The sequence below is a fragment of the Bemisia tabaci genome, chromosome 6 (assembly GCF_918797505.1).
Source record: "Bemisia tabaci chromosome 6, PGI_BMITA_v3".
In the NCBI taxonomy this organism is placed as follows: Eukaryota; Metazoa; Arthropoda; class Insecta; order Hemiptera; family Aleyrodidae; genus Bemisia; species Bemisia tabaci.
Genome location: NC_092798.1, coordinates 48,456,526 through 48,484,340, shown reverse-complemented (window position 1 = coordinate 48,484,340; position 27,815 = coordinate 48,456,526). Strand labels below are relative to the sequence as shown.

The 27,815-nt window shown below is 39.6% G+C and overlaps 1 protein-coding gene across 1 annotated transcript in view; it reads left to right on the top strand.

Moving 5' to 3' along the window:
- The window catches only part of LOC109031348 (orthopedia homeobox), a gene marked incomplete at its 5' end in the record, with an annotated part of 43,118 nt that overhangs the window by 3,102 nt on the left and 12,201 nt on the right, over positions 1–27,815 (top strand). The window contains one exon of the mRNA XM_019042805.2: positions 26,994–27,168. Coding sequence (XP_018898350.2) covers positions 26,994–27,168 — 175 coding nt within the window. The remainder of the gene's footprint in view (positions 1–26,993; positions 27,169–27,815) is intronic.

The following is a 27,815-nucleotide window of genomic DNA, read 5'->3' as shown; positions in this document are numbered from 1 at the left end:
ACTGATGCCGATTCACTTTTACATTATAAGAGCGACGCGACGCTCCGAGCGATTGGCTCAGTGGCCAGTGACCGAAAGCAAAAGTTGGAAGCTCAGTTTTTTCAGAGGTACAAGTGACCAATCCGTGCAGTTTCCAAGAAAGGAAACGAGGAAGTTGACGTCTCATATCCCTCCATTCCCTTCCGTACCGCTCTTAATCGGTCCAATCGCCGTTCCAGGAATCGCCGTGGCTGAAAAAGGACAAAAAATAGCTTGGAGTATGATGAGCACTCGAAACTTTCCGTCTCCTCACCCCAATGTCCAACCTCAATCGTCTGTCTAAAATTACGACTAGTTCCGCTCTTCAGTGGGACGAAAAAAGGTCAGGATGTTATGACCGATACGTAATTCGCTGATGACCGGGTCCATATTCTGCTGTGCTAAGGAAGAACGCCGTATGGACATTCGAGAGTTGCCAAATTTTCTTCGATTAAATGTTAATTTTTGAGGAATGTTTTGGATAATTTTCCTTGCAATTTTCAGAAACTCCATTTGCAATTACGAACCAAATAATGTGTAAAATTGGAGGGGAAATATTCATAAGTTTACCAAAAAATTCCTGTTTTATCAAAGGAAATTTGGCAACGCCTGAAGGTTCATAACGCGTTTTTTTCTTAGAACGGCAGTATTTATCTCCGCAAATGTATGAGAGCTCACAAATTGAAGACCCTCGTAAACTTTTAATGACGAACAAGACGTTTTGAAGAGCTTTCATTGGAAAGGTGGTGACAAGAGTCATAAAGTCTGTACCCCAGGAATTTTGCAGAAAATAGGACTTGACCGTTTTTACTCATCGACTTGTGACGTAAATCATGGTCGGGTTAAAAAAAAAAAGGGATCAGAAACAGCTACCGTATACAAAGTTTTGTTGAGCTGTGCGCAACATATCCGCTGGATGGTCGTGTAATTCGCTACTCTGATCGCTTTTAAATCAGCTGAGTGAACGTGCAACTTGCTGCATACAACCATTGAGGCTCCTGAGTCCCTCATTTGACCGGTTTACGGACAGTAGGTCTAAAAGAAAAAGGGCTACAAAAAAAAGGCTACCTTTTTTGGTCTACAGTCAAAATGTCTGCATGAAAATGCCTATAAAATAGTGTCTATAGGAAAATATGTCTGCGGTATTAAAATGTCTTTGGTTTGACTGCCTACTCCAAAAATGTCAAAGTACGTATTTATGTCGTCTGGTAAGAATCTCATTTGAAAGTGTATCCCCAAAGCCAGGACGAGGCTGTGGATGCTGCAGAAGCTGATGCGTAAAAATTGTGAGTCTTATTTCGCGAATAATTGACCCTATAAATATCATGTGTATTTTATATATATTTTATTTATTTTTTTATTTTATAAATATATTTTATATATTTTTAGTGGCCAACAAAAATATTTTGACATTTTCTAAGTGGGAAAACAAACCGTAGACATTTTAATAGCGTAGACACATTAATCTGTAGACATAATTTCAGTAGGCATTTTAATGTAGACGTTTTGACTGTAGACTAAAAAAGTTAGCCCTTTTTTTGTGGCCCTTTTTTCTGTAGACGTACTGTCTGCATACCATTTGACCTACCTAAATTTTTGAAGGCAAACCACAACGTTGGTCGCTTTTAAACTATAGACTGATTGTGAGTGAACGGAGCAAACTTTGGCACGCAACAGTTCACGCACAATTCTTGGCTCTTACAGCCGAAATGAATTTCGTTGTTATGGCAGATTAGTTCATGTTCTAGTTGAATTAGCCGAATTTTGTAGAGAAATAGATGTTGAAAATTTAGTCGTCACTAGGAATTCAAGGAAAAATGATATATCTTCTCTCCCTGGAAACTCTGATAAAAAATACACACCTATACACATACGTGCTCTTGATAATTAATCACTCACGCCTACACGACTCAACGAGGGCGTTTCAGAGAGTTTTTGGGGAACTTACCGGTTCTCAGCGATTGACTTTCCCGGGAAAATGATCCCTGTCCATTACTCACCGAGAAAAATTTTCTTGAGATATTATTTTGACTTGAACCATCGTTTCTTGTCAACAAATTTTGGTTTTTCTTAGTCAAAGATACGTTGCTTTGCTATCGTTTTTTAAACTTAAACTCAACGATAGCAAAACGACATTTTCTTAACTTTAAAAAACTGACTTAAAGTTAAATCCGCCCGAATTCAACTTCAAAAAAACCTTTTTTGTCGGCAAGAAACGACGCTTTGAGTCAAGACAATATCTCAAGGAAAGTATTTTTCAGTGATGTTAACATGCTCGTTTGCTCGTTAGAGCCGCTGGACCGCGTTTAGCAGAAAAGAACCAAGCCACATCAGCTGTTGCAATTTAAACCGGGCGATTTAATTCTTCATAAGAAAACGTTTGTACGGATCCCATTGAAAATTTCAAGGAATTTGCTTCGCACAATGCAGAAAATTCACTGAAATTTGCACAACCGCACAATCGTTTTCATGTAAAAAATTAAATTGCCCTATTAAATTTGGCAATAGTTTATGTGGTTTGGTTCCTTTCTGCTCAACGTAGTCCAATTCAGTCATGATTCTTTGCATAGGTACAAAAAATCCTGCATACGTATGGGCCGCACGAAAAATCAATTCCGTAACTCGATCAAATTTTATTGCGGCACGGAACGGAACGGAATGGCGCCAGTTTAAAACTATCACTAGCGCACTCTAGCCGGGTTTACGAGGCGAGATCGACACCGGCGCTAATGGCGGAGGAAACCTTTACTGCATCGTAAAATAAAATCTACACAATCGTCGATGGCCGCTTAAAACTTAGGGAGCGCGCGAAAGTGAAGCACTCGTAAACTCCGACTTTCTCCCGCGGAGGGGGGGATGGGGCGAGTCCGAAGGGGTGAAAGAGTGGGGAGGGCGTCGGAGGGGGCTCAAAGGGGAGTTACCTGAGTCTGATATTGAATAGTAGCCCCCGCGGTTGCCAGATTTTCTTGGGAAATCAACTTTTTCCCCCATAACGTATGAAAAGTTCTCTTGGATTGCATTTTGCAGAAAAGAGCCAAGAGCATTCCAATGTCGCTAAGATTTTGCTACTTTTTTTACCTCGCAAAAATAAATTGATCATCTAAACACGCGTTTTCTTTACTTCCTAATGAACTATGCATTCAAGAGGAAAATTACCTTTGTGAATTTAATTTTTTGCATGATTTTAGTAGTTTACTTGCAAAGTTGCACAATTCTAGCAACATCAGAATGCTCTCGGTTGCAAAATGCAATCCTCTTTATAATGGACAGTTAAACAGGGTGAGAAATTTAGCACTATAGCACATGTTTTCTAATCTAAATTTTTCGCAGAACACACGCAAAATACTGAAAAATTTCAAAATGAACTCGTAGGTGAGAAATTAACTTTTGCATTTTACATTGAAAAAGATAAATTCAAACTTCCCGCTCGCAAAAAAACCATGATCAACGAAGGTTGAGATAAGTATTGAAATCAACCTACACATTAGGCAAACATTTATATTGCCGTCAAAAGTATAAACGCCGTGTCTCCCTTCGCCACTTTTTCAATTTTTCTCTGACAAAATACTATGTTACAAAAATCTGACAAATATTAATTCATCCTTCATTTTTCCGATACAACTCCGGCACACTATTAGGAACTCAAAATGAAAAAAGGAAGCCTGAGGGCAATTGCATTTTTTGGTAATTGAGCAGTAGGTCCTCAGTATATTGAAAATATTGAAAAAATTGGAGTGGAGTTACGGCATTTTTGCTGAGACAGCAGTACAGAGCTTGACTTTGCACACATTTCTCTTTTCTTCTGATCCAAGGTACCTTCAATCGTGTCAAAAAATAGGTGGTCCATGAAGGAAAATGCTTCCTCCGTAACAGATTTACGCATGGTCCTATATCTTTCCTGGGAAACTAAATAAAAGTAGGTAAATATACGTTTTTTAATTGATAACTATTTGTGCTCGTGTGTAGGTTTGCTGCCTATGTGCTGGTATTGAAGGCGAAATTTGTGTTGACGATATTGCTGCTCTGGTATTTTTAGGCGGGAAGAGTGGATCAGCGTAGACAAAAACCGTTATTTTTTAACTTATGTGTTGAAGTTGGAGAGTTCTAAAGACTTCATTGTATTTCACGTGAAAATTTGACACGAAAACAAATATCAATGGTCAAAGTGCCAAACGCGTAACTCCGCCTGCAATGTAGCGGACTTCTACACATAATTCCTTCTTTCTTCGGAAAACAAGTCGAATTTCTGCAAAACCTTCTTGATTAGCTATAAACTTCGCTTGTTCCTTTTCGAAAATACCGAATAAGAGCAGAAATTTTGACACATCGCAATAGAGATAAGTGGTTTCGAACTTTGGTCATCAATATTTCGGTTCTTAATCTTGTACCCTTCCTTGTAGTCCATTCCCCATTTAACTCGTGTGCAAAATTCACGTCACAAAGCGGCAACATTAAAGGGTCTGCCCTGCTGGGCAAAAACCGCGTATTTCCGTGTTGTTTACGTTGGAGATAGGGTGTTTTTGCCTCGCGCAGTGGCGGTGTGGCGAGAGCGTAGCTTGGCGCGTCCCGATGTAATGGCAACTATTGATTATGGGGGGCTGGGGCTGGGGCTGGGGCGCTGCGCAGTCTGCGCTTAGAGATCAAGGCGTTTAAAGACTTTCGCTCATGAGCTCGTTTGAGGAGCCCGAGCTTCCTTCCTGGCCCTCATTTGTCCTTCTTCCTCCAAGCTCGCTTCCTCTTCTGTCAGAGAGGAATTTTTTCGCCCCTCTCGAGAGAATGGACCACTAGACAAACGAATTTAAGCATTCTGATTACACGTTTCTTAACTTGAATTTCACGTAAAACACGATTCGCGCAACGAAAATTACTGAAACCAACTCCCAATCGGATTGCATTTTGCAAAAAGGAACCAGACGCATTGCAATGATGCTAAGACTGTGCAACTTCATCCTTACCAATAAAATTACTGAAATCGTGGAAAAATTTAGAAATTTAGTGGAAATATTTATATGGTAATTTTGTCCTAAATTTACAGTTGAAGCGAGTAGGTAAAATAGAAACTGTTAATGGATAGTCAGGTTTTTCCACAAAGACAAAAGAAGTTGCACAGTCTTTGCAACATTGCAATGCTCCTGGTTCCTTTTTGCAAAATGCAATCCAATTATGATATTAATGTGGGCGGCACCCGATTCCCTCCCGAGATTCCCTCCCGGATCCGATTCCCTCCCGCTAATGACCGCTGGCCAAGTCCGTTTCCGATTCCCTCCCGCTAATGACCTCCAATAAAATGAAGCGGCAACGTCGCATTAATCATTCAACTTACCATTTCCAGAGAGGTGCGCTGTTTCCCGTGAGTGTTTCAGGAAAATTAGTGTATATTCACAAAATTATGATGATTTGATGAAGAAAGTGGGCTAGGTTGATAGAAAGTTTCCAAAGTCTGTTTCATATGTATGCATGAAACAAAATTTGAGAATCCTCTCCCCCTTCTAACCCTCTTTATGGCTGCCGGATGTTCACAGAAAAACTAAAAGGGGCGTATAGAGAGCCCGATGCGTCAAAGAAGAAAATATGTTAAAACGAGAAAGTAAAAATTCTAAGAAGGGGGAGAGGGTTCTCAAATTTTGTTTCATGCATACATATGAAACAGACTTTGGGAACTTTCTATCAACCTAGCCCACTTTCTTCATCAAATCATCATAATTTTGTGAATATACACTAATTTTCCTGAAACACTCACGGGAAACAGCGCACCTCTCTGGAAATGGTAAGTTGAATGATTAATGCGACGTTGCCGCTTCATTTTATTGGAGGTCATTAGCGGGAGGGAATCGGAAACGGACTTGGCCAGCGGTCATTAGCGGGAGGGAATCGGATCCGGGAGGGAATCTCGGGAGGGAATCGGGTGCCGCCCATTAATGTCCCTACTTTACATTGGTCATGGGAAATTTAAATTGCCCGGTCACAAGAAACTCAATACTCTACGGCGTGAGTCCAATCGCGTACTACAACGGTTTCGGCCGGGTCCTCAATCGAGCACTGTTCATTTTCCACCCTAAGTTGTTTAAACTATGAACAATTTGCTATAGCTGAGCCAAAGTGTCAAGATTGAGGTTGCCGGATTTTCATATCGCAGAGACTGCCATGGTAACATTTAGTGTGCGATTTGACTCACGTAGACCATTGAGTTTTCATGAGCGGGACATTTGAATGCACGCGTCAAAAGAAACGTTAAATATCTTGGTGTGGAGTTGATTTCAGTAATTTTCGTCGCGCAAATCGTGTTCTAAATAAAATTTTGGTTAAAAAACATGTATCAGAATGCTTAACTTTGTACCTTGTCTACTGATCCATTGCACATGTTGTATTCCAAGTAATGTAAGCGCCCCTGCTACAAATGACGAGTAGACATCCTCGTTTTTCATAATTGCATATCTGGTCTTAAATTATGATAAAAATAATATGAAAAAATTATGATTCAGATATAATGAATAAAATTGGACCGCGTTTAACAAAAAGGAATCAAGCCACATCAGATAATGCCAAAATAACTGGGCAATTTAATTTTTTACGAGAGAACGTTTGTGAGGATTCCTTTGAACATTTTGAGGAATTCTCTTCGTTCTATGGAAAAAATCCCTGATATTTGCACGAAAATTTGCGACCGTTTCCATGTAAAAAATTAAATTGCCCAATTAAATGTGGCAACAGCTCTGTAGTGCGCTGTTCCTTTCTGTTTAACGCGGTCCAATTGATAATGGTGTGAATAATTTTCGTGGATCGTAATACTTCGTATGAAGCTTTCAGGTTCCTAAAATTCTTCTGAGATTCCTAGGATATTCTACAAATATCAGTTGAAAAATTCTACCAATATCGGTACATTTATAATTTTATTTTCTAGAGGCGCCGCGCCGCGCAGGGTCTCTCATCAAAACACGTCTTAAATGTGCGTAACATTCAAAAATAATCACTTTCCGTTTTTATAAGTATTTTGATACGGTGATTAGTGCCTACGATATCAGATATCGCAGGTCCAACGTCTGCACCGACATCAAATTGATCTCTACTCATATCAGTTGGCGAAAAACGACGAGAGAAATCCTATTAACATCGCTAGACTTTCTACTCGCATCAGCAGATATTCAACTGACCATTTTAGCAGGGTCGAAATTAAAAGCTTGTGTGGTCAGAACTTTCTGGCTTTGATTCATCGTTTGTGCTTCGCAATTGCTCTTATTTGTATTTTCTGCGAAAGGCTCCTGTAATCACGGAAAACTGCAGCCGCCCTCCTCCCTTTGCCACACGCTGAGCCAAGTGAGTTATTCTCCAATTAATGCACGCCACTTTTACGAATTACGGACAATTCAGAGAATCCTTCAATCTGTGTCAACAGCCCTTACCTGCACAAAATAACATGTTTCTTCTGGGAACACACGTGATGAAAAGTGTAAAATTTAGTCAGAGAATTCTGGCTATGATTTTATGTGTACCACGCTGGCTTCCGTTTGAACTTTCCCCGAAAAACTCCCGTGGTCGACTTTATGTCCCCTCTATTACGGAGAATTAAAAGTGTTATTTTCTAATTGAAGCAGGTGTCAATTTTACGAACTGTGACCGTTAACGGGCAAAGGGACTCTAAATGCACGGATGAAAATCTCCTGGTGGGATGGTTTACTTCAAATTTTTGTCACTTTATCGGAGTCCAATGAATGAAACTCATGAATCTTGAATGGAAACAATCTTATCGGGGCAACGAACCTAAGAGGGGGAGTTTGTGCGTTTAGATAGGATTAAGAAGGACTCACGAAAGTCGAGATGTTCGGTATTTAACATGAACTTAGTCAATTAAGATTTTAAGCCGCAGAACTTTCTACAATCCTCGCCTAATTCCGTTTCAATTATTCGACTTGAAAATCACTTAAATGTCTCTACTCATTGCGTTGTCTTGGGTTTTGAATATAGAAGAACCCAATACGCCACTGTTGTATATCTGTATGAATTTAGGATAACGCGACCGACATTTTAGATATTTAGCACGATTAACTATAATTTTCATTACACGTAAAGTCTGATATTATTGTTTCCTTTCAAAAAAATTCTCTGTAAATATACATAATCATACCTTTAGGTCGCTTTATAGCGCTCCCTCGCACTCTACGACACGTAACCTCTCCACTGCCCTCTGTCGAACCATAACCCGTGCACTCGAAGAAAACACATTGGATCTAGAGTCCAGACTCTTTAAAACATTGACAAGAAAACGGACTCTTGATTCAATCAGATTTAAGCTTAAATCAAAAGGAAATCTTCTCAAATTAAGAGGCTTGGTTCTTGATTTAAGCTTCAATCTGATTGAATCAAGAGTATTTTTACTTGTCGATGTTTTTAAGAGTCTGGACTCTAGATCCAATGCGTTTTTTTTCCAGTGTGGGGCATTGAGCAACTCAACATTTCTGCTTCAATCATATCCCTTCAACCTCTCGTTGGGCGTCCTCTGCGCCTTCTCCTGTGAGGAACCCAATCAAGGACCTTCCTCGGCAACCTCTCTCCTGCCACTCTCTGAACATGGCCATACCAAATGAGCTGTTTCATCATCATGTCACGCACGATGGTCTGTTGGACATCCATGATCTCCCGTGCCGTCTCATTCCTGACGCGATCCTTTCTGGAAATACTAGCGGATCTACGTCAGAAGTCCATCTCTGTTGCCTATAAAACCTTTCTGCTCTCTGTAAATTACATACCAAAATAGAGGTTAATAATCTTTTGAGGGAATCATTTTGAGAGACAATTTTGAGACGTTTCAAGACGGATAAATGTTGATCTCCTGATTGAACATGTTTGCTCTGAATCCCCTCTTCCCCAATTTACCGCCTAATCGGTTCGACGGGTCGCGAACTTCTCAGTAGTCAGTTTTCAGTTACACTGATATGATCCAAAAGAGTCTGTGAAGAAAAGTGTTTCCAGATTACGGCCCTGTTGTACAATACTTACAATTACTTGCCATATAGACATACTGTCTGCGTTCCGGGCTCAGAGGCCGAAAGTTCCGGTCGTAGCATCCGGAGCAATCGAAACTACGGCTTCACCACCCGTAACTTTTTTCAGTGTATTAAAGTCACGAGAATGTTTATTCACGAGAAAGTTTATTCACGAGAATGTTTATTCACGAGAATGTTTTGCGGCCCTGCCCTCGCGATACATGTGTTTGAGCTTTCGCCGTCGCATTGAGCCTTTCCACGAGGACGCGTGTAAAAAAAGATGGGAAAAGACGGGCCGGGACAAAAGGTGTCGGAAGTTTAATAGAAGTGAGGAGAAGTTTATTGGAGGGTGTTTGAAGTTGGGAATCGGGAAGGGTGGCGGGGGACGAAAACTGCAAGGATTTAAGTTGATCACTGTTTATGACTCGATAAAAAGTAAAAATGAGAGTCGGCGGAGGGACGGGGCCGGTTTGCGGGGGTGGCGGCGAGGGCGGCAAAGGGCGGTCCGGGCGCGATTTCGGGGGAGTCGCGGAATACGGGTTGCGCAAGGGCCCGTAAAGCATCATTCTCTTTCATCCGAGGTAGCTCTTTCGCCAAGTCCCTCTTGCCCACTGTTGCCAGTTTTTTTTAGAGAATTCTTTGATATCCTCGTACCCAAAAACGAGAAACGAAGTTGTCAAAATTTCTAAAATCCAGTCGCAAATCAACAAGAGGACACAAGTAACCCAGTGTAGATAAGAATAAAGCACAAAAACATAGCCCGGATATACGAATAAAGAGGAGATTTCATTAAAATGTGGGTAAACAAGGCTAAAAAATTATTAAAACGCAGGACGTTTCGAGCTTATTCGCTATTCGAGTCGGTGGTTACGTGATAACGGCTGGGGTCAGGTCGCCACTCAATTTTTTCACTTGTTTTATGTGTTTTTGCGGCTGAAAATGAGCTGGTAACAGCTCGAAACGTCCTGCGTTTTAGTGTTTTAATAATTTTTTAGCCTTGTTTACCCTTATTTTAATGAGATCTCCTCTTTACTCGTACCCAAGTAGCAATGATCTCGATAAGTTGCGAATTGATCGGAAAATGAATCGCAATTTTATAAGCGTCGATGTATTGCAATACTATCGCATAAAAAACTGCGATTTCATTATTTAAATTTGCGAATAAAACGGGGATTTTATCGTCAGTGATTTCTCGCCATATCATCGAACAAAAAATCGTGATAAATTAAGATGAAATTCCAATTTTATTAAACGTCACTTTATAGAAATAACATCGGGATAATCGCTCAGAAATCGATGATCCTGGAGTAAAATCTGGCACAAAATGTTTAAGAGACCTTGTATTATGCTTAATCCACATGAACACGCAGTAAACGAGTGATGCAAAGCTCTGGAGGATTTTACACTCTTTCCGATGCAACTATTCGTACGTCATTGATGGCTGTATTGCATATGCGATAAAATGAAGGCGCGTTGGTTTTCCGCAGAGATACACTCAATTAGTGCCAAACAACACATGAAAGTAACATGTACGTGAGGCACGTAAGGAAAAGTTTAAGCGATTCTTAGAGGATATTCGGTTGTATAAACCTGCACTTTCAAACGAATGAAATATACTTACTTGTTCGGCACCTTCAAGTGTTGCGGAGAAACATACCGTTTGCGGCGCAATGCGGCATCCGCGAGAGGAGCCCGACGATGCGATGATGATGTACCTCTGTTAATTTTATTTTCCGTCTTCTCGTGATGTTTTTTTTATTGATGGCTGGATTTGATGGACCTCTCCCTCCGCGCCGCTCTCGGAGCACGGAAAAAATCGTCTGAATATATTGTCACTGGCGTCGTTTATCTTCCACTTGTTGAAGCTTTTTTTCTTCCCTCGACATTGACTTGTCACTGCGGCGTAAGGTGGTTGAGTTGCCTGGCTTTGCGGCTGTCATCGATTGATTTCATAAAAACAAGCGCGGAAAAGAGGAATGAAAAATGATGTTGGTATCGTTAAAATGTATTCTTATCTCGTCAGCCTCTGCGTAATAGAAAGGAAATTTCCTATTCAGCATTTCTCAAGGGAAAGTAACAGAATTTCGCTATAGTTGAAAGAAGTTTATCACTAATAAATTTCTTGTGTAGATGGACTTGTTTCGCATATTGATATCAATTTGGACTACATTTACGTATTGCACCTTGCACAACCGGAAGAGGGTACTTCAGGCATTGCGACTCAGCAGGTGAACTATTATTGACTGGTTTTGAAGAGATAGGCTGTAAAATTAAGGTAATGTCAAGAGGAACATATTGAAAACGTCAAGAAGCAATAGATCACCGGAAGACAGAGGTTAACTGGATTGCATTTTGCAATAAGGAACCACTATTTCTAGCCCATTTTAGAAACAACATACATGCAATTGGTTTCACTATGCAGATATAAGCTTTTATGGGAGAGTCAGAGATAGTGGTTCCTTATTGCAAATGTAATCCAGCTATGAGTAACGAAATCATATATGCAACGGAGTCATGTGATATATTTAGACCGAAATTCACACATAACAAAACCAGAACGCCTGCAATTTTGTGTGTATGCGATGCGGATATCCTTCGAGCTCGAATAGTTGTATTTAGGCGTTGTTATTGAAAAAGCGATGAAAGATGAAAAGCGAAAGGAATATAGGACGAAAAGGTAAAGGAATAGAAGTAGAAAATAGAAAGAACAGGAAGACGAAGAATGAAGAATGCAATAGAAGAGGAGCACGAAGGACAAGAAGACGAATAAGAATAAAAATAGGAATATTTTAGATTTTAAGAAGAAAAGTGGAGGAAGGAGAAAGAGAAAAATAAGGAGAAAAAAAGCTTGAAAATAGACAGAAGAAATAGGAAAGATAAAGAAGTGGAAGAAAAGAGATTTAGATTTTTAAAAAAATTGAACAAGTTCATTTAGGTCGGCACCAATAGGTCCGAATGGTCCTACCTTCCCTGAAGAAAAAAGAGAGTCTTTGAGAAGAAAAAAGAGAGAAAGCATCAGAGAAAAACAAAGGAAAATCATAAGAGGGATAGAGGAAGGTCGATCGAAACGACCGATCTATCGGCATGGTAAATTCCGATAACTGAATCAATTGGATCGCATTAAGCAAAAAGGAACCAGCGCGAAAAAAGTGCGTTGTAAAAATGCTGCTTCCTCATAATCGTCTAAAAAATCTCCTAGAATAGCAAACAGTTTTGGCTTCCCACCAAAAAATTGTTAATCTTGAAGGAAAATAAGTGTATAAATTGTAATACTGTAAATAAATTACGTATTTTTAAAAGAGAAGGAGGAGTTGGACGATTTTGAAAACACTGTAATCGCGCGGGTTTCGTTTTGCTAAATGCGATCCAATTAATGATCTGATCGATATTTTTAACCTGAGGAGCATTTGGACCTCGTGACTTTAGTCTTGTGGTTTTCGCTAGCTCTGTATTTAAACAACCAATAAAGTTGGCTTGTTTTTCTTCGAAAAAATAAAATAGCAGCGGAGATTTTTAAGTATTGGAATGGAGATACGCAGTTTCGCACTTTTGCCGTCGATATGTGGTCTCCTAGAGGTAGAAGTTGATTTAGAGACGACTTTAAATACAAGCCCTGAAATCTCGACAACGAGAAACCATGAAAGCTGACCCGTCTCCCACTCTCAGCTCCCGAGCAGTAGCATACAAAGCTCCAAGCTCCCCCGCTAAACTCAACCCGCCCGAACCGAAACGAAAGTTCGGGCGTCTCCAGGCAACGCGACGCCGCACGGTGGATAGAGTCAACAGGTGAGGTCGGACAAAATTTGGAAACTTTAAAGGCTTACAACTCCGTTTATACAAAATTTAGAGATTCTAAAAGTGAGTCTATTGGTTTCTTTGTGGAATTTTCTACCGGAAGCACCCGTTACAATTTAAAATATGACGAAATAAACATTAGTTATAGTTAATAATTTCATGTGCGACCTCTCTAATCGACTCGATCCACTGTGCGGCGCGCTCCTTCCGGCGTCTGCGCCAACTCCCCCGACCCCGAGCGGAAACCCCCGCGACGAGCTTTGGTTCCCGCCATGGCGAGCTTTGGCGCCATTTTGAAATATCAAACCACCTTCTTTTCTTCCGCTTTCCCTCTCAAGTGTTTTCAATTATCCAACCGAGCGGTGTGCACTGTCGCGCTGCCCCCTACCCCCACCCCCCTCCCCCCGCTCCTCCGTCCCCTCGAACGTGAGATGGACGAAGTTCCGTTGTATTAGATCACCGATGCGCGTCGTGTAGAGGGAGTGTTGTACGGCTCGGTGCCCGGGTCCTGTTTTTATTGGATGCCGAGGAGGATTCGATGTTGAGGAGGGGTTCACGTTCTCCAATTGAGATTTTCTCGGATCCGAGCGTCTATTTTTGGATGTGAGAGTCGGCTCTGTTGGATTGCTTTATTTTTGGCATATTCATGACTGAAGTCGATAACATTTCGACGGTGAAACTATCGGATCGCGTATCTTGTTGGCGGTGTTTAAGATTCTATGCTTTCATTTCATTTTTTTCATTTTTTAAAGGGAACAAATCAATATCATTCTTTGAAGTTATCACAGAATTTTCGTCGCGGAGGGAAAGAAAATCACGGAATTTTTCCAGAATGGAGAATTTGCACACAAAAATTTTATTGCTTCATCTGTGAGTGCCTAATGAGCTGAGTTTACAGTATTTTTCATACTTTTTTTCTGACATGGGAAATTGGAGAGAAATAGATTTAAAAGAGAGAAAATGTGCCGCCTTATGACGTCAACTGGCGGCATTTTCCATTTAAACACATGCATTTTAGCAGATTAGGTCATTTTGTCATATTTCCTCCATCAATTGTCCAATTTAGAAACCAAGGATATCCTAGTGCTCAGTTTTCATAGCAGTATCATTTTAAGGATGAAATTCACAAAATTTAAGACACCTGCAAATTCTCTATTGAGTTGTTTTCCATTTAATAAATAATTAATGACAGGAAGTCCGCAACGTCGAAAACCGAGATTCGCGGTTTGCTAGGTTCACCACCGATATTAGCTCTAGATGTACATCTAAAAAAACAGCCTAAAAAAGGAATAAGACGCCAAATTGGGGGAAAAAAATTATATCGTGTATCAACCCAGCTGAAGATAGGCGAGATATAATGGCACCTCGTTATTTAACTTTTCTCCTAAATCTGAGCGTCACCTCATTGAAAGCGTGAAACGATCTACAAATTCACATCTCGCGCCTTCAATTTTGCAGATGCGATACGGGCATCCATGAAGCACGAATAGTTGTATCTCTGCGCCGTCATCAACGCGCAGCCTTCCACTAGCTCTATTCCTATATTTTGTTGGTTCTTTTGGTTTTATTTTTGGCATATTCATGGCTCATGACGTATCGACGGTGGAACTAGACCACATACGTATGTCGTTTGCTGCGTTTGAAAACCACCGTTCCAAATTAATTTTTTTAAAGGGAAACAAATCCATATCATTTCTTGAAGTTTTTACACAATTTCCTTCGTACGGAGGAGAAAATTCACGGAGGTTTTAAGGAATTGACGAAGAGTGGTTTTTTATTTTAAAAAATAAAGCAAGATAGGAAGTCTGCGACGTTGCAAACTGAAATACGTGGTCTGATAGGTTCACTGACTCACCGTCCATATTTTATCCGATTGCCACAAATGCCTTATTGCAAAATATATCTGTTTATGTGTTTTTGCCTTCTTCTTTTCTTTAACCAACGAGCATTTTTCTTGAAATCTTTTATGACTCGTTGAAAAATATTCACGAAGAATTTCAAGGAGATGTTTCGGTCGGTTCGTTTCTAAAGAATAAAATAAAAGAGAGATAATTGCGTTACTCAGATTCAACCTGTTGAGGAGGGATTTACGTTCTCCAATTGAATCGGTTCCTTTTAGACGGGCATAAGCCCAAAAACTCATGAGCCCTGGCTTCCGTTGATCATGCAGGACGTTAGGACTCATGAGTTTTTGAAACAGAAACCGATCAAAATGAGATTTTCCGAGACCCCATCCACCCTCTATTTTTGGATCCATTCGAGATTGAAATTAGTTGATTATGTATTATTCTTGTTATATTGATGACTAAAATCGATGACCTAGAGTATTCGATGGCGAAATTGCTTAATCTCAGTGTTCGTAGTTTCTTTTTTTGCAAACTAACTTTTTTTCATAACATTTTTTGTGACTCCTTCAAAAATATTCACAGATATTTCCAGACAGTGTTTCGTTTAGTTTCCTTTAAAAAAACAAAATATGATCGGATATTTTGTTGTAGCTTTGATTTGATCAGTTGGGGCGAGGTTTACTTTCTCGTATTGAGATTTTCCGAGACTCCAGCTTCTATTCTTGGAACCATTCGATTATGAAGTTGGTTGGATTGTTTTATTTTTAGCATTTTCATGAATAAAGTCGATATATTAAAGGAGGTTAACGAAAATCATCTTATTACATACATCAGACATTGTCTACAATTTATATACCTTCAATAATTTTGCTAGAGCCCATAGAAGACGATGCGTCAACCTATTGATAGATATCGGCCACTAAAATTCGCCTTCAATTTTACCACATCGGCAACATGCCTACCGCAGCGTGCGTCTCAGCTATTTCTTCGAAAAATACACTTATTTCACTCCATAAACTTGGACTGGACCAATAGACCATACATAAACCTGTCCACAGACATAGTTTACTGGATATGGAACTGTCCTTCATCACACATTACTTACTAAAAGTAATGTTTATCACAATAGTTTTTTTCTTAAATTAATGGAAGCCATTACAAAGCGCAGAGTATTAAAAAGAAAGCCCCGTCTCATCTGTAGCTTTCTCATCCGAAGATTCCGCATATGATAACGATAGCCAAGAAACGAAGCCCTTAATCTCATTTTGCGACATTGTAGGCTTCCTGTAATACGTCATGCTTTCTTTGGAAAACTAATCAACTTAATTTCTCGAAAACTCACTTGAATGTTCTCCTTTATTAGCAAGATATTCTGTGCAAATTTTAAACCATAAAATTGATTTATTTCTTTCCTAAAATAAAAACATAGAGCGGAAATTTCAAGACACTGCAATTGGATTTGCTTTTTTGCTATAGAAATGTGCCTTTAGTCATGATAATCTCCTCTTAATAACTCATCAGGCACCAGTATCAAAGGAACGACAATCTTGAGACACCGCAATGGAGATACGTGGTTTTGTTCTTCGGCCATCGACAAGTCCCCACCAGAAATCTTCCGCGTGCAAAATGCAGGGCCCAACCCAAAAGATCGAAAGCTCACACGTCGAAAATGCGCGGCAGCCTTCGGACCGAAAATCTCGGTTCATCAATGATTTAACCTCCAAATCGGCGGATCCCCGACCGCGGCTCTTCGACGAGGCGAAAAAGAACAAAGGGAGAAATAAAAAATGAATTTTATATGAAGTCCCGGGAAAGTTAACAAAAGGACAGCATTAAGTCAATAATTTATTTGCGAGAGCGGCGGGGCGGGGACGGAGGGGGGTTCGGAATGGATAAGCGATGTTGATGGAATCCCCCGGGAGAGCATAACTCAGTGGAGACCGAAGCGCCTGACGGATGGCTCACAGCTCTCCCAGAAAATTCATTACCCCCTCCCCCCTCGCCCTGCCACCTCACGACTCGCACCCCAACCCCTCCGTTTCCCGGCTCATTGCTGAACGCAACAGGCCACAACCCCCGCCCACCCTCCTTCCTATTGTGCTCCGTGCACCTCGTGGTCTCTGCTGAAAGCTCCGTCTTCGTTTTCAAATTTCTCTCTCTAACACCCCCCCCCCCCCCCGGGTCTCTTTTCCTCGACAGGAGGGTTCCTTCTACTATCTTCTGAGTGCGCTTCTTCACTGGCGAAGAAAATTCTTGGTACTTGTGTGAAAGCTAATCGATCTTAAAATCCTAGAAAAAGTTGGATGGATCCTGAAAAAAAAACTATGTCTCTTCAGCTCGATGAAAGTTTAACTTTTAGATGATGGTGGATCGAATGAATTAAAATAAATTATGATTGAATAAATACCCCCCCCCCCTCTTATCTTGCTGTGCTAAAGACGCCGTATGAACATTTGAGAGTTGCAAAATTTCCCCGGACAAAACATGTACTTTTGAAGAAAATTTTTCATGCTTTCCCTTGAAATTTTCAGATATTTTGGATCAAATTGTCAAGAAAATTGTCTGAAATTTTTGAAGAAAAATATTTACCATTTTTCTAGTAAATTCTGTTTTTATCGAAGTAAATCTGGCAACCTATAAAGGCCCATACGGCGTTTTTCCTTAGCACGGCAGTATCTCCCTTTAAGTTTTCGTTGGTCATGTTTTAGCTGGCGTTTTCGGGATTTTCATATTCGTAGTTCCTTCTACTATCTTCTGGGTGCGTTTCTTCACTGACAAAGACAATTTTTGGTACTCGTATGAGAGTTAATCGATCTTGAAATCCCAGATAAGGTTGGATCGAACAATGTCTCTTGCTCGATGAAAGTTTATTTTTAAGATGGTGATACATTGAATAAATTTAAATAGATTTTATGTTCAAATGAAATAATTCGCTGATTTCTTGTAAAGATGCAGTCCAGACTAAGTAAGCCTACGTAACATCCTTCTCCTAGGAAATAAGGTCGGACCCACAGAACTTACTTAGGCTTACTTAGTCTGGACTGCATCTTTACAAGGAATCAGCGCAATATTTCGTATGAACATAAAATGTGCGACATTACAATATGAGGTAAACGATGATCGCGTTTTTGTCGAATGTTCTTGGTCGACAAGGTTTAGTTCATCATTCGGAGGACCATCGATCACCTAGACTGTATATCAGTCTCGCAAGTCACGAGAGTAATACGCAAACGGGTGATACCACTATACGTACTCTGCGGTGGGCATGCGGTATCGCCGTCAATTGAAGGCGAAATGAAAATTCTTGATTACACCTCATTGAGTATTTCAGCGCGTTGTTTTGAGTGAACACTAAAAGTGAAACAATTCAAGAATAGCCTAATTTCTAAAATTTTATAACTCCTTTGTCAAATGACCTTGATTGCTATGGACAAAGCTACAGACAAGCTACAGACAAAGATGACAAAGAGAAAATGGAATCCTATCGGTGAAAGTGGGTAGTAGGTGGTTGCAATAGACGAGAGAGGTAAGTAATGGACGAACAAACAATAGCCTACGAGAGAATCTATAGTTAGTTCATTAATGCAGCCAATAGGAAGGCTGCGTCTCCCCTTCGTCTTCTTTGTCTAATGCTTTATCTACCAACTTTCATAACTAGCCTGCTGAAAACTTCACATTCTTTTGTTCTGATTACACACAAGAATCAGCAATATTTTTGGCAGAAATTGCACGGAATTTTGCACAGAAAATTGTGAAAACATAAGTCAATTTTGCAACCTTTGAATGAAGTTAAGTTTCTCCACCGAGGGAACGACGATTTTTAGAGGTGACACCCTCTTTCTCCCATGACTTTGTACAGGAACTTCAGTCGATTTGAAAAAAGAAATAACCCTTTTTTGTAAAATTTTGCACTTAAAAGGCAAAGGAGAAATCGCTATCTGCGGGCTGATTATTGAAAATAATAGACAAAGCAATGGACAAAAGGTACTCAGAGAAAATGGAGCAATCCGATTGGCGAAAAAGTGTGACGGCAATGAGAAAATGAGGCGAGTGAATGAGAACTTACGAACCACGAGCAACCCTAAGTTAGTCTATCATTATTTTTTCCCTTAGTCTGCCACAGCCATATGTTTCAATCAATAGGTTCACTTCATTTTTTCTTTACCCTTTGTGTCCATCGCTTTATCTATCGATTCCAATAATCAGCTCGCTGAGAAATTCACCCCTTTCGCCACAAGTTATAATCCGGACCTGCTGAAAGTGCCAACGATAGCATCGGTGGAGAGCCGGCGTCAATGCGTGAAAGCTAAGGGTTGATGTAGGGGTGCTTTTTTAAGGGAAGAAAAGAAGCCGCACTTATTAGTGCAATTAATCATTGATCAACTATCCGGGGTTAGGCCCGTTCCTGAGTCCTGACTTCATGAAAACTGCGAAAACGGGCGCGGAGGGATGAAAGCTACTCTTAGCACTTGGCGCCCCTCCCGCCGTTCCCCTCCGCTGTTGCCACCGCAACTTGGGGAGCGCCAATCACCACGCGGAAGACACCGAGCAACGTTGCCAAAGTATTGTCTATTGGACAAAATTTGACAAAGGCTGAAAAAAGTTTTCCCTCCGAACTTAAACAGCAAATTACACTCCTCCCCCCCTTTATTCCAACAATTCCCTTCGTAGATTGCGAATCCTCCGTGATGTTCGAACAACGTCTTGTTTGCTGTTTCGATACCGGGAGGTACGCATTCTGCAGGCTGATTATTGAAATTGGTAGACAAAGCAATAGAAGTAGAAGAAAAATGGAAAATTAAGCTATCCTAGTGGTTGAAATGGGTGGTTGCCATGGACTGAGGGAAGAATGAATGAATGATGGTCTCTTGTTGCTTGCTGTTGTTTAGTTTATATTACTTACCTGATTTCACCATCGCCACATATTCATATTCCACCTTCTGTCAATTATTTTTGCACAGTTGTTTTTCTCTAAAAACGTAAAGCAACACACACAAAAAAGAAAAAGAAATAAATAAAAAAAAAAATAAATAAAAAATAATGCACCTAGAGTAAATCCTATTTCCTCGATGTACTGTGCTATTTATCAGCAGGGCGATACAGTGAATGAAATTTCTAGTCGAACGAGTGAAACTGAACGGGTTTTTTCAAAGGGCCTACGAGAATATTACTTTAGCATAATTTTCTTCCTAAAAATTAGCATAGAATGAGAGACTTTTAAATTGAGGTCCTGGTGGTAAATACTAAATACCACTATGCGGTGCTCTTTCTTAGCAGGGTTGCACAGTTAGCCCGATTTAAGTCAAGACAGATGAGGGTGAAAAAAAGAAATGTTTTATATTTGCTCCTCCAATTTCGAACTTTGAGGGTCGTCCTTGTAGTCGTTTTTAATTCTGCTACTTTCGTTTAGGACACCCCATTTTGTTTTACATCTTAAGGGAGATTTGAGGAGGCCCTCAAAATTTCATAATTAATATGACAATTTTTGCCAACCTCGAGTGAGATTCACACCAGTATATCTTTGAAAATAGATCCTTGCGAGGTATCAGAATGATTTGCCGGAAAAAAATTCTAAGATTTCAACAAACTCAACGGTAGGAGTGAACAGCCCTACCCTAAAATTTAAAAAAACTTGCAGTATATTTTCTTCGGGTCTTTTTCAATTTTTGTAGTAGCAAATCATTTTAATCTCTTTCAAGGATCCATTTCCAAAGATAAACTCCTGAATTTTACTCGAGGTTTCAAAGATTGCCCTTTTTATGATGCCATGTTAGGATCTCCTTGAATTTCCCACAATTACAATGTAACCCATATCAATGGTTATGGTGCAAAACCACGTATCTCCATTGCCAAGTTTCAAAATTTCCGCTCCTATTTTACTTTTTCGAAAAGAAAGAAGCCAAAATTATAGCTTGAAATTTATACAAAATATTCTTCCGACAGAGAAGAAAATCAAGATAGTTTCCAAGAAATTACGTTGACTGGCCGCCCTCCCCCCCCCCCCCCAAAAAAAAAGATAAAGTATGACAGGAAGTCTGCGACGTAGCAAGCGGAGATACGTGGTTTCGCACTTTGGTCATCGATGGGGCTTCCTATAAGAGATGGAGCTGATTGAGGAGTGGCAATGAATATACGGCCCCCAGATTTTCAAAAAATTAAAAAAAAAAATGAAAAAAAAAAAATTGGCAAAAAGGCTAAGTACGAGATCCCCGCTATCTACTTTACTCTCATCTATCTTAGCAGGTTAATCCACCAAGTACATTTTAATGCCAATTTGGCTGGCTTTCATAGAAAACGGTAAAAAGATTGAAAAAATCGAGCTACAAGCCAAAAATGAATTAAACAAATAATATTTCAAACTACATAGAGATGAGAAACACTAAACAACTTAAAGGAAACAAAACGAAAGAAACGTTTCGATCGTCAACACTGCGGTCTTCCTCAGTGCAACTAACCAGCGGAAAAATTTTACAAAAACAAATTTAAAAAATATACAAAAAAAAACTACAAAACTATTAGCAAACTGAGGAAAGCGTTACAAATCTATTGCGACTACATTTTGGAATAAAAAGCAATATAAGGCAAAATTCAAGAGGAAAGAAGAGTGATAGTTTTTAAGTAAAGTTTAAGTAAGTAAGTTCCTGTAAGTTTTTCAATATTTCTCATCATGTAGTTTGAAATATTAATCGTTTAATTTATTTTTGGCTTGTAGCTCGATTATTTCAACCTCAACACACCAAGTTCAATCTCCAGTCATTTAAGGGCATGAAAAAACAAAAAGCGTTTTTTAAGAGAAAGCGCGGCAACAATAAGGGTGAGTTTGTTATTCATTCATACGGTGTCAATGGAGGGTGTGATGTAACCCATTAGGGATTAATAGAGCAGGGCAAACAGTGGTTTATTATGTGTACAACGGGCCCATTCCATTATTGCTTCCCGCCCCGTCCGCGCCCTGCCACCCCTCCCCCGCCCCTCGGGTGCGACGAAGGGTCGAGATTAGCTTTGATTTAATATTGACTTCTTAATGTACAGTCTAATACCCCTATAATATCACACCAGCCGTCATTCGCCACGCAGCCACCGAACCGCAACCGGGGGGGGGGGGCGGGGTGAAGTTTGATGTTTCAGATTTTGGAATATTAATCATCCGAATCCGACGGCCGAGAATATTTTATCACAGCTAATTATTAGCCTCGATGCGCTGGATTATTGCATTTGTTTCTTGGTTGAACCATCCTCACACTGAAAAAAAATCTCGGTGTATTTACTAAGAAAAGGGTAAAATTACCAAGAATTCAGGGTTCTATTGTATCCCAGTTTTTTCTTGGTAAAATTACCATTTATGGAATTGGTAATTTTACCGAGAAATCTCGGTAAAATTATTAAACTTTTTCGGTAATTTTACTGGATCTTGGTAAAAATGCCAATATTTTTTATCGACTGTGGTAGAATTACTGAGATAAAATGGCAAAGTTACCGGGAATTGATTACCAATAAAATTGATATTCTTACCTGAAAAAACAGTAAAAATACCGGTTTTTAGATAAGCTTACCAGTCTAATCACACTATAATATCACACCAGCCGTCATTCGCCACGCAGCCACCGAACCGCAACCGGGGCCGGGGTCGAGGCTCGCGGGTGAAGTTTGATGTTTCAGATTTCGGAATATTAATCATCCGAATCCGACGGCCGAGAATATTTTATCACAGCTAATTATTAGCCTCCATGCGCTGGATTATTGCATTTGTTTCTTGGTTGAACCATCCTCAGGGTCGTCTTCTGAGGGATGTATTCAAAGGCGTTCCTTAAACAACTTCTTTCCTTGGTAGGTCTTACAATGGAGAATTTGCATTCAAATATTTTATCGCTTTATCTGAAAGTGCTTGAAGAGCTGATTTCACAGTATTTTTTTAAAATTTTTTCTAATATGCGAAATAGTACAAAAATAGATTTAAAAGTGAGAAAATGCACCGCCTAGTCATCTGGCGGTATTTCCCATTTAAACACACGTATTTTAGCAGATCAGATCATTTTGTCATATCTTTTCCAATAATTGTTCAATTAATGAACCAAGGGTATCCTCGTGTTCAGTTCACTCAGTAGTATCCACTTAAACACGAAAATCATCAATTTCAGACTCCTGCAAATTCTCTGTTGTTGCCACCCTCGTGTGCAATACAGGATTCGGTATAACTTTGGACATGGGTCCTCGAAAGGTGTATTGTAATGCGACTCATGATTTTTGTAATGATTCTTGTAAAAAAATACAAAAACGAGGGTGAATAAATTGCGAGTTTTGGAAGGATTAAGGTATAGGTTCGCACCTAACTTAAAGTTTGTCATAAATTAGGGAATTTTTCCTTTTGTATCGCTTTCTCTTTGCGATGATATATCATTATAATCCCCTGTTTAAGGATCCATTTTCAAAGATATACTTCTAAATTTTGCTAGAGGTTTGCAGAAATTAGCTTAAGGAATCTCTTTTTAGCAAAGAGCCTTTGAATCAGCGTAAGGGCTTCGAAATACACACCATTTTAAGGAACCGAATGAAATGTCACAGCCTACTTTATAACGCGACGGTGTAAGGCAGCAACCACGTATCTCGTTTGCGGTGTTTGAAAATTTCCTCTCCTATTTCATTGTTTGAAGGAACACAAAACGACGTCATTCCTTGAGGTTTTGTGGCATTTTTTTCGCACAGAGAGGAAAAATCGCGGCAGTTTTTAGGAATTGCGGTTGAGAAGTTTTCCATTTAAAAATGAAGTATGACAGGAAGTCTCCAACGTCACAAACAGAGAAACATGGTTGCAGACTACACTGTTGATGTCTGAAAGTAGGTATGGCCCATACGATTATTCATCTAGGCGCCATGATGCAACTATTCCAGCTTAACGGATGTGCGTATTGCGTATCCAGCACCACGAAGGCGCCTTTGATGTCTTCCATTCTCAGTAACGCGCTTCGTCTCAAATCACTGGGACTAAAAAACCACTCTGACGTGTTCGAACTGTCTTCCGCAGTGTGTGCAGCGGGTGCGACTTTTATTTTGACGATTTAAAAGTAATTAAAGTTCTAGTCGCTCAACCTCACCCATTCTGAGCGTCTCTCGCAGGCACCCGCGCCCCCTGCTGCGCTGGCTGCGTCACTTGGGGTCACTCCCTCTTTTTATGCGCCTCCAGCGGGCCCCGCCCCCGACCCTAGGATGTCCCCAGGTGCCCTTAACACTTCCCATATGGCTGCGCTCCCTCCTTAGTCATTACATGAGAGTAAATCTTGAAAAATTTCAGGATAAGTTTGGGATTTAAACGGAAATACTAAGAAATGCATTAGGATGTACACTAAGAAAGCAAATTGGACTACATTTTGCAATTTGGAACTATAAATTATAGCCCGGTTTAAAAACAAGGTATGTGCCATCAGTTGCCCTATGCACATAAGTGTTTTTCCAAAAGAGCCAGAATTTATAGTTCCAAATTGCAAAATGATGTCCAATTGAGCATATCGATGGTGAAACTACGAGACCACGTACGTATATCGATTTGCGACGTTGCAGACTTCCTCTTTTATGGTGAACTATATACTCAACGTCAATTCTTTAAAACATCCTTGAGTTTCCTTCTCTGTGCGAAGAAAATTCTGTGAAAACTTCAAGGAATAATGTTGATTTGTTCTCCTTTAAATAAATTAAAAGGGATGGATTTGGAAGTGCATTGGATTGTACACTATAAGAAAACAAATTGAGTATATGAATTGAATAAGTGCGGTGTTCCATTTTGGCTGCACCATTCGCCTCACTCTAACTGGTTATGTAATCGTAGAGATGAAGCATTTCTTGAAACTTATAAAATGGAATTTTGAAAAATTTCATGAAATTGTGTACAACTGCTCCTAGGGTGGACTCGGTGTGCCATAAAACACATAGAAACGATAGAATCTTAATTTGAAATTTTTAAAAAAAGATATAAAAAATATAAAAAAAAACCTTGAGTCATATTCCGAAGTTTCTTATCGAATTCTGAAATAAGTGTTGCGGCTTCCCAGCCCCTCAAGAATCGTTGAATACCGAGGGAAATGAAATTGCATTTTTTAGCAAAAATGCAATTTTATGAAATTTCATTTCGCATCAATGGACCGTGTCCTCGATCTATAATAACCAAACTTTCAAACTAAACGAACGAAACGAACTTTCACTACGACTAGCCAATTCAAACTTCCCGCTACCGAAATAAACCTAAAGTTTGCTTAATCCAGCCCGTGTTTTCTAGTGCCCCCTTCAACGTACGAATAATTCAGACCTCGATCAGATTTTAGCGGTCTTTTCCCATTGCTCGAACTCAAAGTTGATCTCAAACATACCGGTACCTGTAAGCCCTTTCATTCCCTCTTACGTGAAACTTTCCCGTCGAAACTACCCTCCGATCGCCTGTCTAGTTTTTCGATCATCCAGAATCGTAAGAAACGACTCAGCCCCAATTGTTCGCAGAAATCCCAAGGACGCCTTTTAAATCACAGTGGCTAACTTGTTACTTGCTGTCGCCGGCTCGCCCCTTGTAGGAAATTCATCAATAAAACAAAAAGTCGTGACTACCGTCTGAGATGAACCCTGTCGTTCGTAAAAGTTCGTGCTTTTCAGGACTCAATAGGTAATTGAGTTGTGCTTTTTTATGAGCAGAGCGACGGGTAAGTATCGAAACCACGCGAGGGGAGGAGGGTCAGTGCGAAGTCCATTTGGTAAGCGTCAAGTATAGCATATCCCGCCATTTATTTTATCGCGCGTTATGGCCAATCTCAGGGGATCCTGCCGATCCTCCTAAAGCCTCGGTTTCACAGACAGCGCGCGACACGAAGTTGCTCGCGCGATTCTGATTTTTAACCTGTTTCTTCAATATTCAAGAGACGTTGGTACCGGGAATTTTTTTTTTTTTTTTTTTTTTTTTTTTTTTTTTTTTTTTTAAAGTGGCAATAGATTAGTTTCCAATCATTGCACCGGGACATTCATAATGGACGGAATGAGTCCCCAAATATGATTCCGCGACACGAAATTGCTCGCGCGATTCTGATTTTTAACCTGTTTCTTCAGTATTCAAAAGACGTTGGTACCGGGAATTTTTTTTTTTTTTAGTGGCACTAGATTAGTTTCTAATCATTGCACCCGAACATTCATAATGGACTGAATGAGTCCCCAAATATGAGTCCGCGACACGAAGTTGATCGCGCGATTCTGATTTCTAACCTGTTTCTTCAATATTCAAGAGACGTTGGCACCGGGGATTTTTTTTTTTTTTTTTTTTTTTTAGTGGCACTAGATTAGTTTCCAATCATAGCAGCATAAAAAAGTAACAAGCTGCGAACCTCAAGTTTCATCATTTTTATCAACGCAACTATCGACTTTCGAAAAATATGGTGATCAAAGTCATCCATCATGATTTTGCATCCCATGAAGTTTTCCTATTTTCCCATTAATTAATTAAGCAAATACTTCACTTTACTTGCTTATACTATAAATAGGTTAAAATTTCGAAAACGGCAGCTCGTGACAATGGTGATATCAAGAACATAAGAGAAAAAACGGGAAACAAAGCTAAAAATTACACATAACAAACCGGAGACCCATAACTGAATCATTTTCAGTCGGAGGAATAAAAATAAAATATAAAAATTCTAAATAGAAACCAATTTTTATATTTTATTTTTATTCTTCCGACTAAAAATGGTTCAGTTATGGGAGGAAACGTCTCGGATTTGTTATGTGTAATTTTTAGCCCTGTTTCCCGTTTTTCCTCCTATATGTTTTTGATATTACATTATAAAACTATACGGTGAAAAAACTGTAGGTATATATCACATTTTGTTCCGACTTTTGTCCCTGTGCCCCTAGATAACACTGGGGTTATTATCATCTCTTCATCTATTGGTTTAATATATTTAAGTGCTGTTTTATGTACAGCACTTAAATATTACTAACTATATTACTTTATGTATATATTATTCTACCTCTCCTTCTCTATTGCTAACAGTTATTAAATATCTTCTCTTCGTCTATACAGACCTAGGCAAGATTTTTTTCAAATTTTAAAAATTTTACCTGTTTATAATTTGTTTTATTAATATCTTTTATAATCAGTTAGTTAGTTAATTTTATTTAACGACGATCAGCATCTAGGCTATTTACGTCGGGGACTAGGCAATTTTAAATTTTTAAATTTAGTTTCTTGAAGAGTTTTAAAATTTCTGTTACTACCATTGGACTATCTGAACACAAAGGGTGCATATTAAGAGGGAGGGAACTTCGAAAATCAATATAATATATATATATTTTGATTAATATATATATTATGATTTTGTTACAGGTGTGGTTCCAGAATCGGCGGGCCAAATGGAAGAAGCGAAAGAAGACGACGAACGTGTTCCGGACTCCGGGTGCTCTACTCCCGTCGCATGGTCTCCCGCCGTTTGGAGCCATGTCCGACGGTATCTGCTCCTCTTCCATGTTTAGTTCTTCCGAGCCGCGCTGGGGCGTTACCGGTAAGATCGAGCTCACAGTCCCACTCTCTCACACTCTCACACGCCCACTCCTTCCTCTCTCCAGCCAGAAACACTCGTAGGAGTGAGAAAAAGACACGACGGATTTAGCCAGAAACATAGAGACCCTCCATTGGTACCTTGGCAATGTCCAAAATTTAACTGTTTTCTTGAAAGGAAGTGTCCAAAGTGAATTCATCTCTTTCTTAAACTGTCCAATTGTTGTTGGTTTGTAGGTTACGGGCAATCTAGCCTTGCACGGCTAATCGGCCTAATTCTTGGATATGTGAAACCGTCCAATTGTAAGATAGCATCAAGTTCTTGAATAAAAAAAGAAAAAAAAAAGAAAAAAAATAGTGGCCCAAACTGTATACGTAACAAGGTGGAGAAATAAATAGTGCTGGGTCCACACTATTTAGCGGGAAAAACAAAGACCAGAAGTTCCAAAGATTATGATTACAGTCAAAAATATCTTTTTTTTAACTCTAATTAGTACCAGTACATAACTTAAGAGGGAGAATGTTCAGCTCAGGCAGTTTGCATTGGAAAATTTCAGTACTCATGTATCTGAGTATCTGGTGGACTGCAGCGCTTGATAAACGGACGCGTTGGTGACAAGATATCGCCTTGATGCCTATTCAAACTTTACG